This window comes from Chiloscyllium punctatum, chromosome 45, assembly GCF_047496795.1.
Source record: "Chiloscyllium punctatum isolate Juve2018m chromosome 45, sChiPun1.3, whole genome shotgun sequence".
In the NCBI taxonomy this organism is placed as follows: Eukaryota; Metazoa; Chordata; class Chondrichthyes; order Orectolobiformes; family Hemiscylliidae; genus Chiloscyllium; species Chiloscyllium punctatum.
The window spans coordinates 40,671,565-40,687,188 of NC_092783.1; the positions used below are offsets into that span (position 1 = coordinate 40,671,565).

Here is a 15,624-nt window from a genome sequence, read left to right on the forward strand (position 1 = left end):
TTCCTCTTGACAGTAAATAGGTTATGAATAAATGCAGTTTGAAGACAGGGAGAAGGATTTCATACTGCAAGCAGTTCCTGTATTGACAGAACCTGATTAGGCAACCTCAATATGGAGCAGTGCTGTACAAGACTGACTAGCGAGGATTTTATGGGCATACAATGCCTAATATATTTATTGGAGGTAGAAGATTAAGGGCACGAGGCCTGTAATTTTTCAATGATGTTCATTGCTACATTTCAGGAGCGTCCTCATATAAAGTTTCCTTTGACATTGATTACTAATTCATTAAATAGCTCACTTTTTAAATTCATTGTATTTGTTTAATTAAAAAGATAAACCACCATAAAATGACATAATTCCTGAAATTTGGCTAAAATTCAAGTTGAAATTTTCATTTTATACAGCTGTAACAGTTTAGTAACTTTAATCCAGGAAACCATCCTCAGCATTATTTGTAGATAGGGGCTGACAAAATAACAGATTAGAATGTCATCCACACGAGAGAGATTCAGTTGTTTAAGTAAAAGGTTAAAACCTTTACATTCTATTGTTTTATATCCATTGCTTTCAACTCCAGGGCATGCAGGTCGCTCAAAAAGAGGCTCAGATTAAGCTGTTGGAAGGTCGATTAAAGCAAATCGATGTGACAGATTCTGTTCCAACTCAGTTCATGAACATGTTACGGGAAAAAGCTGAGTCTATTCCTGAACTACAGACGTTACTTCAAAGTGTTTCACAAGGTAATGTGCTGTCTACTGATCATAACATCGCTAGGGTTTTGCATACTTTGTAAATAGATATTAATAAATAGCACAGAACCTGAGAGTTTTATGCTTTTACACCTTTTCGCATCTGCGTCCTCACATATTTAGCCTCATTATTCATCTCAGATTTTGATCTGGGAGAGATTGAAATATTTGTAACCATCTTCATCCAGCAGGTTTGAGTTCATGATCCATTGTGCACTTCTAGCCAGTAATATCTATATGGTGTGAGTGAATGCAAAAAGACTGGAGCTACTAATTTGCAGAAACTAATTCAAAGGTTGTTATAATTCTCCAAAGATTTAAAAATGACTTTTCTCCATATTTTGGACAAAAAGTCAATTTCAGTTCTTGTGTTAAACAAACAGAAAAGGAATTATCTAAGAATTATGGGATACAGTCTGAACAAAAGACTTTGAAGAATGATAAATTGAGAGAACAGCATTTTTACATCTAACATTTGTAATTTTCAGAAAATGGAGAGCTCAGCAGTGATGAGGAAATATCTGAGTGCAGTTCAGGTCTTGATAGCAGGTAAGCTTTTCAGAAATGCTGACAACAACTTTATTGTTCTTGGGTAAATTCCTAAACTAAAGCATTACCCTAATGTTATGCTGCTGCCCATGATGGCCTGTAATAAACCAGAATCATGTGGAAGATGGTGTTTTGGAACCAGTAACAATATGTCAGTACAAATGATGAGCTAAGTATATACTCAGAACTTCCAGTGAACTGATTCAAGCTCAAAATGAAGACAAAGTATTGCAGATGTCATAATTATGAAACAAACACAGAAAATGCTCGAGGAACTCAGCAAGTCCAGCAGCATCTGTGGAAAGAAAACAAGTTAATGTTTCAAGTCTGATATGATCCTTCTTCAGAAGGATCATATGAGACTTGAAACATTAACTCCATATCTGCCTACAGAGATACTGTCCGATCTGCTGGTTTTTTTTACAGCATTTTCTGTGTTTGATTAGGGCAGCAAATAGTTATAAGTCAGGAAAATCCATGGTTAGAACTTAGCGATGGCAACAGTTAGAATATTACAGTAATCCTCATAACTCATAGCTTGGAGGGAGTGCAGGAATTATTTCCTTTTCCCAGTTCTTATCGCTTTCAAGCAAGTGTATTGGGTGTATGCATTGTTTGTGTACGTATCTGGATTGGGGACTGGACTGGATGCTATAGGCAAAGATTCCTGTTGATACTTTACACCTAGCCTCACAAGTCAAGAACGGTCACTTTGTTGTGGTACAAGTGAGCGCTCAAGGTACATTGGTATCATATGTCTAATCACGTCCAATAGGACAAAATAATAGATTCTTGCAATGCTTTCATTCAGAAATTCAGCAATATTTATTATAATGTATAAGTTATTCTTAAATATTGCCCTACTAGTGGATGAGATTTGTTTCCGACAGGAAAAATGTGATTAAATAGTGATTGGTGTAAATAATGAGTGATTTGAATTAACTAAGTTTCAGGCAAGTTAGCTTCTATGCTCATAATACCAAAATTCTGAAACAACATTTTCTTACAAAATAAATTCTATTGCTTTCAAACAATATTGAAATATGTTTAAACATTGGGAGAGAATCAGAGTTCATAGTTTGAGTCCTGTATGTTCCTTTTGTTCTGAAGAAGTCATCCCAAATTCACAATATTTTCTTTTTTCACAGATGCTCCCAGACCTGCTGAGTTTCTTCAGCAATCTGGGTTTGTTTTACATTTCCAGCTCCACAGTACTTGGCTTTTTATGTTTTCATGTTGCTGGTTGCACTTTTTTTTAATGTGGAAGCAACGTACTGCGATAGCTTACGTTTTCCCCTGCTGAATATGAATGATAATTAAATTATTATCAAAACTCCAAAGGAGATCTAGCTTTCTGCAGACTCATCACTGATTTTGCCCTTGAATCTCATGCACCTGTCTTGGGGTTTAACTATTCAGAAACTTCTTATTGCCAGTAGGCTACTGAAATTAATTTGTCAATGATGCAGTGAAAACATGTTGTACATTTTCACTGTTTTTGTATTTTGAATAAAAGCATTTGCCCTTCGAGTCAAAAGAGTCCATGATGAGCTGCTAGCAACTGATTATATATCCTTGGTATAATTCTGGCCAAATATTTTTAACATTACATTGAGTGAAATAGAAAGCCAGCTATGTGACAATTGACTGTGAGTCATTCATTGACAACTTCAGTTACGTTTATAAACTACAAGACAGATTTTTGAATTAAATTTATTAAATGTTTATGTGATAATTATTGAAGTGTAACTATCAATCTTGTGCTTTTTAGATTGAAAGTGATGGATTGTGTATTAAGAATTGTGTGTAATTTTCCCACTCATTCCCTGAAATAATAAATCTGTACATTTACGTATTTATACTAATATGTGTTATGTTTACTCTTTCCAGTTTAATGTCCAGTTCTTATTCAAAGCGTTCCCTAAGTCAAGGAGATTTTAGAATAAAGGTATGACTGTTATTTTATCATCAAAGTGGTTTGCATTTATATAAGCACTTTGCTAACGGATACATTATTCTCTCTGTATATTTTAATGGTTCTATATTTAATGTACCCCAGCATAGTATTATCCTTCAGTATATCATTTACATGCCATTTTGTAGTAGATTTTCTATTAATATAATAATTTTAGATTTCAGAAATTCAGTTTAATCTGTAATTACGGACCTAAAATGAAGATGCTTTTTAAAAACTATTTTCTTGCATTTGGAGATCTCTCTGGCAGCTTATTTTTAAGGCATGTGTGTGTGCATGTCACATTTGCTCCCACTTGACCAGGTTCCAAATGTTACAATAACTGTTTAATTCACACACAAAAACACAACCTTACAGCTAAGAAAGGTTAGGTATCTCCATTTTTTTACTGCATTGTTAAGGCTAAGTCAGGACCTGGTCCTGGTATGAGACCTGTATTGATACTAACATGCACTATCTATTCCTAAACTAAAATATTCAATTTATACTCTTAATGTGGGATCATTATTTTGATTTTTAATTTTCAGGCTGAGCAAAAGACAGAGTTGCATTACAGGGAAGGCTATGGCTCTGCTCTGGACCTGTCCACTTCAAGTGTAATGAGATCAGCTGATATAAAGGAAAATGGCATTATGCAAATTGATGGCCTCTCAAGAGTTCCAAAGGACAAAGAATCCATTGTTTTCCAGCCTCGATCTGGAAACACTTTGTAAGTCAACGTTCAATCCTTGCAGTGAACAAGCATGTGCTGAGTTTTATTTCAAAATATCAAGAAATGTCCCACAGATTGGAAAAACATCAACCTGCTAAATGTTTAATTCATGCAGGAATAAGTCAAGCAGACTCAGTTGTTTTGTAGACAAACTTATTAATATTGCATATGAGCCAAATAACAGTCTTTTTCAAAACAATATCTAACTGAAACGCTAAGATGTTTCTGTAATTTATTTCAAAGTTATCACAAGATCCCACTCTTTCCCAAGTATAGAGAACCAGAATACCATTACCTAAGTCATTTCTATTAAAAGGCATTGACTCCAAGTCTTGCTATTTGTATCTCAGAATGTTGGGCTTGTGTTCTGCATTCTGAGCATGGCCTATTCCACTGTTTATATTTTTCTGTCTTAACTTCATTGTAAAGTATGTGAATATCTCTTTGTAAATTCATTTATACCATGCCCATCTATTTGGAAGTTTTACATTTAAATTCAGTTTTCCTGTGATTTTATAGCTGTATGTTAGCTACAGAGTTGTGCATCCAGTTCTTAAACAGCAATAGAAATTTGTCAGGTGAACCTGATCTGCTTTCAGCCACGTTCTCATGAGCATCAGCCCTGACTTTGTTCAGAATGTGAACAGAATCTAGCCTTCCTGAGCAAAACAATGTGTAGTAAAGAAACCTAAGGAGGAATTGAAGTCTTACATAATGAGAATGAGGCTATACAGCAACCTTACTTTCATCTTGCACAGGAGTGATATGATGTCTTTTGCAGTGAGTAGTGCTATTTCCATAATTCATTCTAAACTGGATTAAGTATGGAAGACTCTATTAGAACAGTGCAAATTGCCATTTATATCTGATGCACATCTCTGATGTGTCCCTTTGAACCAGAAAGAATTTTATCTGTCGTAATAAATGATAGTCATAGGAAATATGGTACATTGCAATTTATTGATTTTTGTTTATTCAAAAGCTCCATTGACAACTTAACTGAAAACCACTCTCTTCTTAAGTCCCAGGCAATCTGCTAAAAAGCTACAAGATACTTCACCACTCTTGAGGAGAAAGTCCTATGAGAAAGTACAGATGTCAACTGACAAATCCAGGTGAATGTAATACTAAACAGCAAACCATCGGAGGGGACTTTGCTAAAATATTGATATTTTAGATAAGGCATTTGTGTCTTCATTAAAACATAATTAGCATGTTGTTTAACTTGAGTGGAGTTAGAGTAACAAAAACAGAAAATGGTGGAAAAGCTCAGCAGATCTGGCAACATCTGTAGAAAAATCAGAGTTGACATTTCAGGCAACCTTCCTCAGTTAGGGTAAAATTGCTTTAATTTCTGATACTTTTTCTATCTGAACACAAACACAGTAACCTAAAACATGATGTAAGTGCCTGTCAACATATTAGGGTGAAATGAACCCTGAGTGTAGGGTAAAGAACGATGCATTCATGAAATATTGCATCATTAAGAGTAAATACACAGATATTTCTGTATTTTGGATGCTAAGTTTTAATGTGATCATTCCTCTAACTATTCCTGCATATTGGACCTCAGAATTAAACTAGCCCTCCATGCAAAGTTTGGCATGCCGAGTAGCTTGAATAGTTGCCAGCAATTGCAGTCACTAGTTATGTTGCAAGTTCTCATTTTGGAGATTGTCCTTCAGGTTAGACTTATGTGAGGAAATTCCATCTTTCTCCAGGTTTTTGATACCATCTTGAAATTCATTATTTTATGTTTAGCAGAGTTTTGTTTTATCTTCATCATGAGATGTAGGTGTCACTGGCTAAGCCAGTATTCATTGAAAATTCTAATTGACAAGAGAGTAGTATAAAATAGCCACATTACCCTGGGCATGAAGTCACATGTAGGCTGAACCAGATAAAGACATAAATGAACTAAATGGGCTTTTACAACAACTGACAGTTATGTACTCTACATTCCTTTTAAATTCCAGATTTTTAGCCAATTGAAATTTCATCACCTGCCCTGAGGCTTGGTCAGGAGTGGGGAATATGTTAAACTGGAGTTCTGATTCTACTCCAGTGAGAATACCACTACTTCAGCATCTCTCCTAATTTATAAGCAGCTCTTTTCATTGGATATTCTGAAATCATCAGTGCTATAACTGAGAATGTGGAGTGCAGTTCACTGGGGAAATCACATTTTGGATTTAGTTCTCCCAATTCCCCCATCATAACATCAGCAGAATGTTGGCAGAAACTCTACAGAAATAAAGGAAATGGGCATTTCTTGTATTTTTGCAGTGTTTCTGCCAGTTATTGTAGATATTATGGGGAGAACCTGAGGAAATTCCAAGTTTCAGAAGATAAATTGAGTGCTGAACCCCAAATTCACTTCAAAAGAAAATGATGTTTACCCTCAATCGATTTTAAATTTGCATTGAGTTATGCCAGTTGCATATACAGATTGTTCTGTAAGCACATTATAAAATGTTTGCTCGAAATAATTCTTAAATAGAGATCTGTCTAAATCTAACAGCTGTATCGCTATCAATTTTCAGTAGTTTTACTTCTGAACCATTAGGTGGGATGTCTTATCTTTCACAAACAAAAACAGTAATTTCAGGAAAAGCTCAGCAAAGGAAAAGCTCAGCTCAGGAAAATATTGCTTTTTATTTGACTACTATTGACTACACGGCCAATTGTCCATCACTAACAGTCCCCATTAACAGCTATTCACCCTCTTAGCCTGATTGTTATCCACTCCATTGTCCGTCCAAATGTTCCTCTCTCTCATTGGCTCTATTATCACCTATGCTTTGCTCTTTACCTCCTCCCTCAACCCTATTTTCTAGATAAAGACTAGCACTTCCTGGATGCCATCAATTCTGAGGAAACATCATTGGACCTGCAACGTTAATTCTGATTTCTCTTCACAGATGCTGCCAAATCTACTGAGCTGTTCCAGAAATTTCTGTTTTGGTTTCTGATTTCTAGCACCCATCGTTCTTCTGGTTATTATTTTGTCTCATCTTTCAACCAGTTTCAATGGAACAAGTTATTGAAAAATAGCAGTAGCATATTTTGGTTTGTCAGTTTGTATCCATTTTAGTTCATGACTAACTTCTTAGTTTTGCCACTACTTTCTCAATACTATGGCTTTGGTTTTCATAAGGTGCACAGTAACCCTACCATTTTAAAATATTTATAATTTGTGTTATACTTGGAAATTCAAGGTTTGCATGATTCAAACCATTGTACCCTGCAGTCAATGAAGTTCTGATGTGTGCAGAACTGGATTAGTCTCTTCTACTGAATGCCTTGCATTTGTTTTATGAATTGTGCGACTTACTCCCAACTCATCATGCTTGAAAAGGAGAAAAGTTAAATAACTGAAGGAATGATTGAGTAATATTAATATTTAATTGATAATAATACTGCACACTATTAAAATTTTCAGCTCTGACTGAAACTATTGTTCCCTACAGGACAGATTGGCGGTCCTCTGAAATTAATATAACTCCTCCTTCCTCCCCTCCAACCCGGGCTCGTAATGACAGGAATGTGTTTTCCAGACTTACTAGTACTCAACTTCAGACTTTCCCTGCACATGACAAGTAAGTACACCACAGAAGCGATGTGTTCTGTTGTTTTTCTAGTACATGTATGAACATTTATTCAAATGTATTCATTCCCTGCAATTCCTGAAACTTTTTGAAATCCTTTCTTTTATAAAACAGATACTCACCTTTTATGAAACTTTCCTGTCTGAAATTTGAAATCAACAGTTTGGTTATTTATTTGCACGGTGCTGATATGTTATGCAAAATGTAATCATTTTGGAAGTTAAGTTAACCCAGAAGTTCACGATTATCAATTTCCTCAATTCTAACTCATTTATGCCAACCAGGGATTGATTACATCATTTGGGGAATATAGTTGAAACAGTTATTAGCTTTTACTATTAAAGTTACATATAATCTATAGATATTTTTTAATCTGAGTAAGTAACACTTTCTATGATAGAAGTGTACATGTTGACGTCTGTTTATTATAAATACAGTTCTTGTAAACTGGTTTGTTAACATGTTTTCATTGTAGATAATAAAAGTGGAGCCAGTACTTTTTGAAAGTGCAACTTTCACCTACAAGTCATATCATTTTAGGGACTTGTATCATGTTTCACAAGAAATTGGCAAATTCAATGTAACTTGCCACAGGAAAGAGTTACAAGCTCTTTGTAGTTTATAATGAGGTGGAATTTCTATGTTTCTTTTTAAGAGCATCTCAAACTTTATAATATTTACATCATGACAATAACTCCATTGCAGCGCTAATTTTGGCTTATGAACCCCATACTGGGGAGGTGATGGCCTAGTGATATTATCACTTGATCATTAATCCAGAACCTGGATTCAAATCCTGCTATAGCAGCTGGTGGAATTTGAAATCAATAAAAAAAATCTGGAATTAAGAGTCGGTTGATGACCATGAAACTTTTGTCAGTTGTTGGAAAATTTACTAATGTTCTTTAGGGAAGGGAATCTGCCATCCTTACCTGGTCTGGCCAACACATGACTCCAAAGCCACAGCAATGTGGTTGACTCTCAACTGCCCTCTGCAATGGCCTAGCAAGCCACTCAGTTGTATCAATTACTAGAAAGTCACAACAAAGAAATGAACCCAACAGCAAGTGAACTGCAGTGATTCGAGAGGCAGCTTACCACCATCTTGTCAAGGGTAAATAGGGATCAGCTATCAATGTTGGCCAGCCAGCGAAGCCCAAGTCCCACAACTGAATTAATAAAAACCTGTTCTAAGGATAAGGTAGTCAAAAGTTCTCCTATTGCATGATTTTAACCCCAACAATCTACTTTGAAACTCAGCACCTTTTTTTTTAACTTACCATTTTGCAATCTACAGGTTATGAAACTTACTGTTGAGGAAACTTAAACCAATTGAAATATCCTTTACAAGAATAAAAAGGGAATTTAATTGTGCTCCCGCATTTGATAATCAGTGTTTAACACAGTTTATCTTTTTGTTCTCCACCTCTAACCTAATTCCAGTTTTTTTTAATAGTGCAAACGCTTAAGTTTATTCCACTTGGTTGTATCACTCTTCGATTGACTCTTCAATCTTAATTAGGCAAATGATCAATACAATTTTTTGAAGAAGCAAAACTTATTTTAAACAACTAATCTGTGTAGGCTAATGTTCAACAATTCACTGATCTGAGATTCGTCTGTTAGTGGCTATCAATTCAAAATGATAATGAAAATTTTCCACCCATACTTCAAGTCGTTGGAAATGTAAACCTGCCTACTATCATGGGTGGTGTGTGCATGTGGTTTACTAACAACAGACTTCATTGCTTAAGTGAACACACTTTTTCCTCATGCTCAATTGTACAATAGCAGTAATAAAATTGACATGATTGTACAAACAGCAATAATGGCGAGACACAGTCTAGGCTAAAATTGAAAATGAAAGAAAAATTAGCTGACCAGTAGTTACCTTAAGCAAAAATACCCACAATTTGCTGCAGATTAAAATTGTGAGTATGATTTCAGAGAACTTATTAATCAAATTTTCTCACAAGCAAGGCAGTGTGACCCTACGTAGTTATTACAGGAAAGCAACACTTCTATTACAACTTTCCCTTTGACTATTTTTACATTCACCCAAAACATTGTGACTAAATTAAATACAATCATAAATCATTTTTTTATCAATGTGCAATCACTTGTACAGGATCTGTACAATTGACTTTCATTGAAGTGATTATAAATATGCCTGTAGACACTTTTATGCAAGAACAACCAATTGCTCAATCCTATAATATAGTTTTATGTAGGTTTTTGCAGTCTTATCAAGATGACCACCCATGTTTTTACCCCAAACAGTAAATCATCATTGCTTCTAATATCTGCAATTTTGAATAATGTTATGGCCAGGGTTGGTTTAAATTGTAAGGGTCATAATTTCAATGGATGAACAAAAATAAAAATGATATATTCTATTAAAGACTTTAGGTCGTTTTTGGTTAAATTCAATAAGGTGAGAAGATAACCCTCTCTTTGGAGGATCGGTGTGGACTTGATGGGTCAAATGGCATGCTTCTACACTGTAGTGATTCTATGAATAACATTAGTGCTGTCCCTCCCAAATGAACTGAGCACATAACTAATGCTTTGAAATTGACATTAATGGAAATGGATAATGGTTACCATATTTTGTCTGATGAACATTAAGTGACTACCTGTTGTAAACATAAATGGTTTAAGTAGTGGAGACTGTAATTTATACGAATCTGATGAACATGGAACCCCGATGCATTATGTCCTCTTACCACTTCTGCTCAAAACACTTTGACCGTTAAAGCCAAGGCGGTCTAATTAGATGTGCCATATCCAGTACAGAATACTGGATCTTTCCATTCTTCAAACACTTAAGCTTTGTTTGCCATAGATTTTTCGAAACAACAGGTTTGACTGAAATGAGGTTCATGTGTGTTTGCATAACTAACAGTTACTGGTTATTTTTGCTTAAATATAATTTTGTGATATATATTGTGCTTTGTTTTACTTCTGAAGATCCTTCAAGAAGCATAACTTGAAGGAGGACAATAAGTGTTGTGTTTATCTTTCTCAGAAAGCATGACTTTTACATGAACATTCCAATTGGTATCGAGAATAGATGAATTACTCTTGTGTTTCCTGTTCACAAATTTGATAAGTTTGCTTATTCCAATAACATTAACTTTATTGGTCTGTGTCATCAAAGTTTGTCTTTTTCACAATGTTGGCTGTGCATATACATGTCTTAGTTATCATACTATGGTAGATCTGCCAAGTAACATTCAAAGTTTCTATTAATACATTTTATCTTTGATGCTTTTTTCTTGATTGCATGACTATAGCTCACTTACAGTCCAGTGTGGATTACATGCCTCCTGAACATGCTTTTAATAATAGATCAGAAGATTTAAGTCATAATATTTAGAGCAAAGAAATGAAAGCTGGTAAGCATATTGATCTTCCCCCTTGGTATTTCAGTATGGTTTTTAAAGCCGCAGAAGAGTTTGCTCAACCATAATTAGTTTCTTGTATTTCCACTCAAATCTTACCAAACTGACTAAAGTTCATGTCTTGGGAAGGTCAGCATCTCCATCTGTATATTTGGAGTGCAACAAATCTAATTGCAACTACATTTTGCACTACTCACCTAGGGCATACCCACAGTGACATACTCACAACATACCCAACATCTTTCAAACTAATCTCAGTTTACAGTTTTAAATCACACAACACCAGGTTATAGTCCAACAGGTTTAATTGGAAGCACACTAGCTTTCGGAGCGACGCTCCTTCATCAGGTGATTGTGGAGGGCTCGATCGTAACACAGAATTCTGTGTTACAATCGAGCCCTCCACAATCACCTGATGAAGGAGCGTCACACCAGCATCTCCAAATCTCAATTTACAGCGGCTTCTAAAAGAATAATTTTTGCTTGGCATCAATTTTGAGAATGTTTGGCTGGCTTTTTGCATAAGTGTGTTGATATTGGTTTATTTTTACTTCAATTTGGTGGTCTTTAAAAAATATTCCAGGGTTGTGCGTTGTAGTATATAGTTTTGTATTGTAACATTCTTGACATTGCTGTTTTTAGTTGCATCATTGTTGTGCAGCTCATATACATTTTTAACCTCTGAGATGAAAAAAAGCTAAGAATTGTCAGTAAAGCATTCAGAGAGGGGCTTGGAAGAGAAGTTTCCGAACATATATGATTACAGTTAAGACATAAAACTGGAGTTCCTCAGAAATCTTGCTATGGCAAGCAAGATTTGGATTACATTTTAATCCAAACGTTTTTTTCAAATGATGAGCGATAGTCCACAAGGACTATAAATATTTCTTATTACTCTAAAGGGGCAATAGGCTATATACATCTTGAGTGGCAGTACTGTATAAAGGGGTGTCATGGTGGCTCAGTGCTTAGCACTGCCGCCTAACAGCTCCAGGGACCGGGGTTCGATTCCAACCTCGAGCAACTGTCTGTGTGGAGCTTGTACATTTTCCCTGTGTCTGTGTGGAATCCCTCTGGGTGCTCTGGTTTCCTCCCACATTCCAAAGATGTGCAAGTTAGGTGAATTGGCCATTCTATATTGTCCATACTGTTTGGCGCATTAGTCAAAGGGAAATGGGTCTGGTGAACTTACCCTTCGAAGGGTCGGTGTGGACTTGTTGGGCCGATGGGCCTGTTTCCATACTGTAGGGAATCTAATCTATAAGTGTGGAGCATGTCGAGGAGGCAGATATCCCTGAACTTCCACAGCTCGTATGAGAATTTAACTCATGTTGCTGGTGCTGTTTGGGAAATTGGTGAGGCAGTTGAAGTGTTCAATCAGTGCACACTTTAAATTTGGCGTAAAAAAAACAGAAGTAGCTGGAAAACCTCAGCAGGTCTGACAGCATCTATGGAGAGAAAGCAGAATCAATGTTTCAGGTCCAGTGTCCCTTCTTTGAAGTATTGGATAGAGAGATTCCTATGAAATGTCTGTTGTCTTCCTCTTTACCCACCCACTGCATGCATGCATGTATGCATGCACACACATACGCACTCGTATATATTTATAAAGGAAAGCACACAATACACTGAATATAAAGTGGTGTGACTTACATGAATTGTTTTTCTAAAAAGGCAAATATTGTGCTTAATTTTGTCAGATCTTTTATATGTCCTTTTTCTTTCATTTGCTCTGTATTTCCCCAATCTTTTCAATTTTTATTCTTCCATTCTTCTGTTGTGATGAGGAAAACAATGGATATTGGAAATAGACATGGTGAATAGAGCAGAATGTGGGTAACAGCTGGAAACAGTGCCGAGAAAGAGAGAAGTGCTTGAGGTAGTCAGAGTGAGAGAATGGATTGTAGGGTGATCGCAGATAGCAAAATGAGAAACAAAAGCAACCTCAAACTGATCTTAGATTGGTAACACATGCATATCAGAATGTTCATGACAAGAGGTTATGTGTTTGTACTTCTACTCATGCTGGCCATCACCTTTTCCACCCAGTGAAGTGAGATAACTGACATCCCAATATTAATGAAAAAACACTTAATGGAGATTATTACACATGAATTTATTGGAGTAGTCCTGAGCTCAGACATCTTGAATAGGAAGACAACTCCAACAACAAGAGGACTTTATCATCAGTCTCCACACGGGCACAATTAAATCTCTGTCTTTCTTTTGCTATGAGTGTTATGTGTTTAATATGCAAAAACATATTTCAATTCTTATGTTTTTAAGACTATGATTGTCTCTTAGAATTATCTAGCTTGTTCAGAAGACTATGTAATGGATGGATTTGAGAAAATAACTCTAGGCAAAACAAAAACAAAATTCTCAACTTTTCCTCCATGTAAGTTTCTGTCTTTTGTGGCACTCAATATTGCTTGACTTGGCACACCTACTATTGCTCTACCTTGTTTCCATCAATTACTCTACTCAACAGTCCGACACGCTGGAGCTTTTCTATCCTTCTTCCCCATAATCCTGCTGCTGTTTTGTTCATAGGTCTGATGACAGTGACTCCTCTCTCTCGGAGGTTCCCAGGTACAAGTTTCTTTTGTTACCTCTTGCATTGCGCAGGCCTCTTGCTTTTGGTCTGATTGGGCCACGCAGCTGATTGCTTTGCTGTTTGCATGTTACTATTTGTGTTACATCTGGTCTGCACTGCATTTTGTACCAAAAAACAACATTGTTCTGCACACTAGTTTGTTGGTTGTTGACAACGTTATTGCATATTTTAATTGAGAATTCTAATGTAAGGATGGTTTTAGTTCTCAGTCTGGTTTTGGTTTGTGTTTTTTGGTTGGGCTAATTTGCATGCACCTTTCATTTGGCTTTGAAACAGTCAAACTAGAAAATATCTGTCAATATTTGTTACGTTGGATCACTGGGTGTTGGTAATGTTTCATTGGAAATATTAACATGAACGAACGGAATGATTGGATCCAGATCAAAGAATTTGTAACTGTGATTGAAATAAAGACTTGACTCTATGGATTTACTCGCAGGATTCAGTGATTTCAATTTCGAAATGAAGGTAAGGCTTAAAAAAAAAACCATGATACAGTTATTCAAAATATATTTTCCAGACTATCTACTCTGCAGCTCTTTTTAAACATTGCAAATGCAACCTCTGTTTAACAACTCAATATAATCATCAGACATCACATTCAATTTACATATAAATGAACTGTAATGTTTTTCAAACGTTTCTAACGAGCTGATTTGTTCTTCATGATGAAGAACCTTACTTCAGAATCACTGTTTTTAAGCACTGTTATGTTTCCACCTGATCGTAATACTGGACAAGTCATTTTCCAAAGTGAAGCTGTCTTGATCGATCATAAGTTTTATTTTTAGCTACGGTGGTTATTAGTCACTGAAAAAATTTACAAGGGGCTATCAATGTACTTGAACCAAAACAACACAAGTTTATTGCACAAAAAGGAAAAATTAACTGTGTGACAGTTTGGAAAAATATTATTGGGAAACAGCAAACTGGAAGTGTCAACCCTTTTGCCCAGCAATATTATCTACAGACACTTGACCTCAGTGAAATATTATTCTTGTTTTTTTTATGTCAATCTCTCTTATTCATCGACAAGATTGCAAATGTTTCCTTTTGATGGCTTTCTGCACATTCACTAGCTGTAATTTTCTCCATCACTCACCGAGGCATACAAACAACATCTACCTCACTGATTTTCCTCGATGAACTCTGAAGGGAAAGAAATAACTAAGGACCGCTAAAATAGCTTAAGACATTTTTTCCATCTCTGATGACCTGAAGAAACTGAACTGCACTTCTACTGGGATGAAACTGCTCTGAACTGTAACATACGTCTCACCTTTTAAAATGTTTTCGAAGAACTTCCATACAAAACACTTTTAGTCAAATTAAAGTTTGCGGGTAAATGCTGGGAGTAGCTAAAACATTAGGTTGAAGGATAGAAATGACAAGTACTCATGAGATGAGTTTTAACAGATTTGAAAGGATAGGTACAGTGTTCTTCAGGATTTGCTGTTAGAACTACTCCTGTTCTTAAATTTAAATAGCATGACCTGGATCCCAAATCACAATACAAAGTGGTTAGAGTTTCAAATGATGATGAATTAGGATGAGTAGCAGATTATGAAGCAGTTAGCAAAACAGAAATTAAGAGGAAAAAATCTGCACTTTTCTACACAAAGGGTAATGAAGTATTTGCTAAATATCCAGGAAAAAAAACAAAAAAAAGCAGTTTGGCCATGATTTAAGTGTACATCAGAACAGGCTCAAGGTGCTGAATATTCAGTCATCTCCAAATATTTCTTTCTAGTTGGACAGGACAATAGTACAAGAAATTTTTTTGCAGAAAAATTTAAATGACTGAATTTTGGAAGTAAAAATCATTGGGATACATGAAACAACAGCAACTTTCATTTACATAGTGTATTTCATATCATAAAACATCCCATGGCACTTCACAGCAGCAGTTGTCAAACAGAATTTGAGAGCAAGTCACATAAGGAAATTTGCAAAAGGTGACCAAAAGCTTGATCAAGAGGTATGTTTTAAGACAAATCTTAATGGAGA

At 35.7% G+C, this 15,624-nt stretch overlaps 1 protein-coding gene across 5 annotated transcripts in view; it reads left to right on the forward strand.

Moving 5' to 3' along the window:
• The window catches only part of kif21b (kinesin family member 21B), a 182,227-nt gene that overhangs the window by 132,860 nt on the left and 33,743 nt on the right, over window positions 1–15,624 (forward strand). For 3 of the 5 annotated variants that reach the window (XR_011955397.1, XR_011955396.1, XM_072563572.1), the window contains exons 22-28: window positions 581–743; window positions 1,241–1,301; window positions 3,192–3,249; window positions 3,804–3,985; window positions 5,011–5,103; window positions 7,459–7,587; window positions 13,554–13,592. Coding sequence is in view for 1 of the 5 variants with exons in the window: in XM_072563572.1 (XP_072419673.1) it covers window positions 581–743; window positions 1,241–1,301; window positions 3,192–3,249; window positions 3,804–3,985; window positions 5,011–5,103; window positions 7,459–7,587; window positions 13,554–13,592 (725 nt within the window). In the remaining 4 variants the exon portion in view is untranslated. The remainder of the gene's footprint in view (window positions 1–580; window positions 744–1,240; window positions 1,302–3,191; window positions 3,250–3,803; window positions 3,986–5,010; window positions 5,104–7,458; window positions 7,588–13,553; window positions 13,593–15,624) is intronic. The other 2 variants (XR_011955398.1, XR_011955399.1) reach the window with 1 other exon arrangement.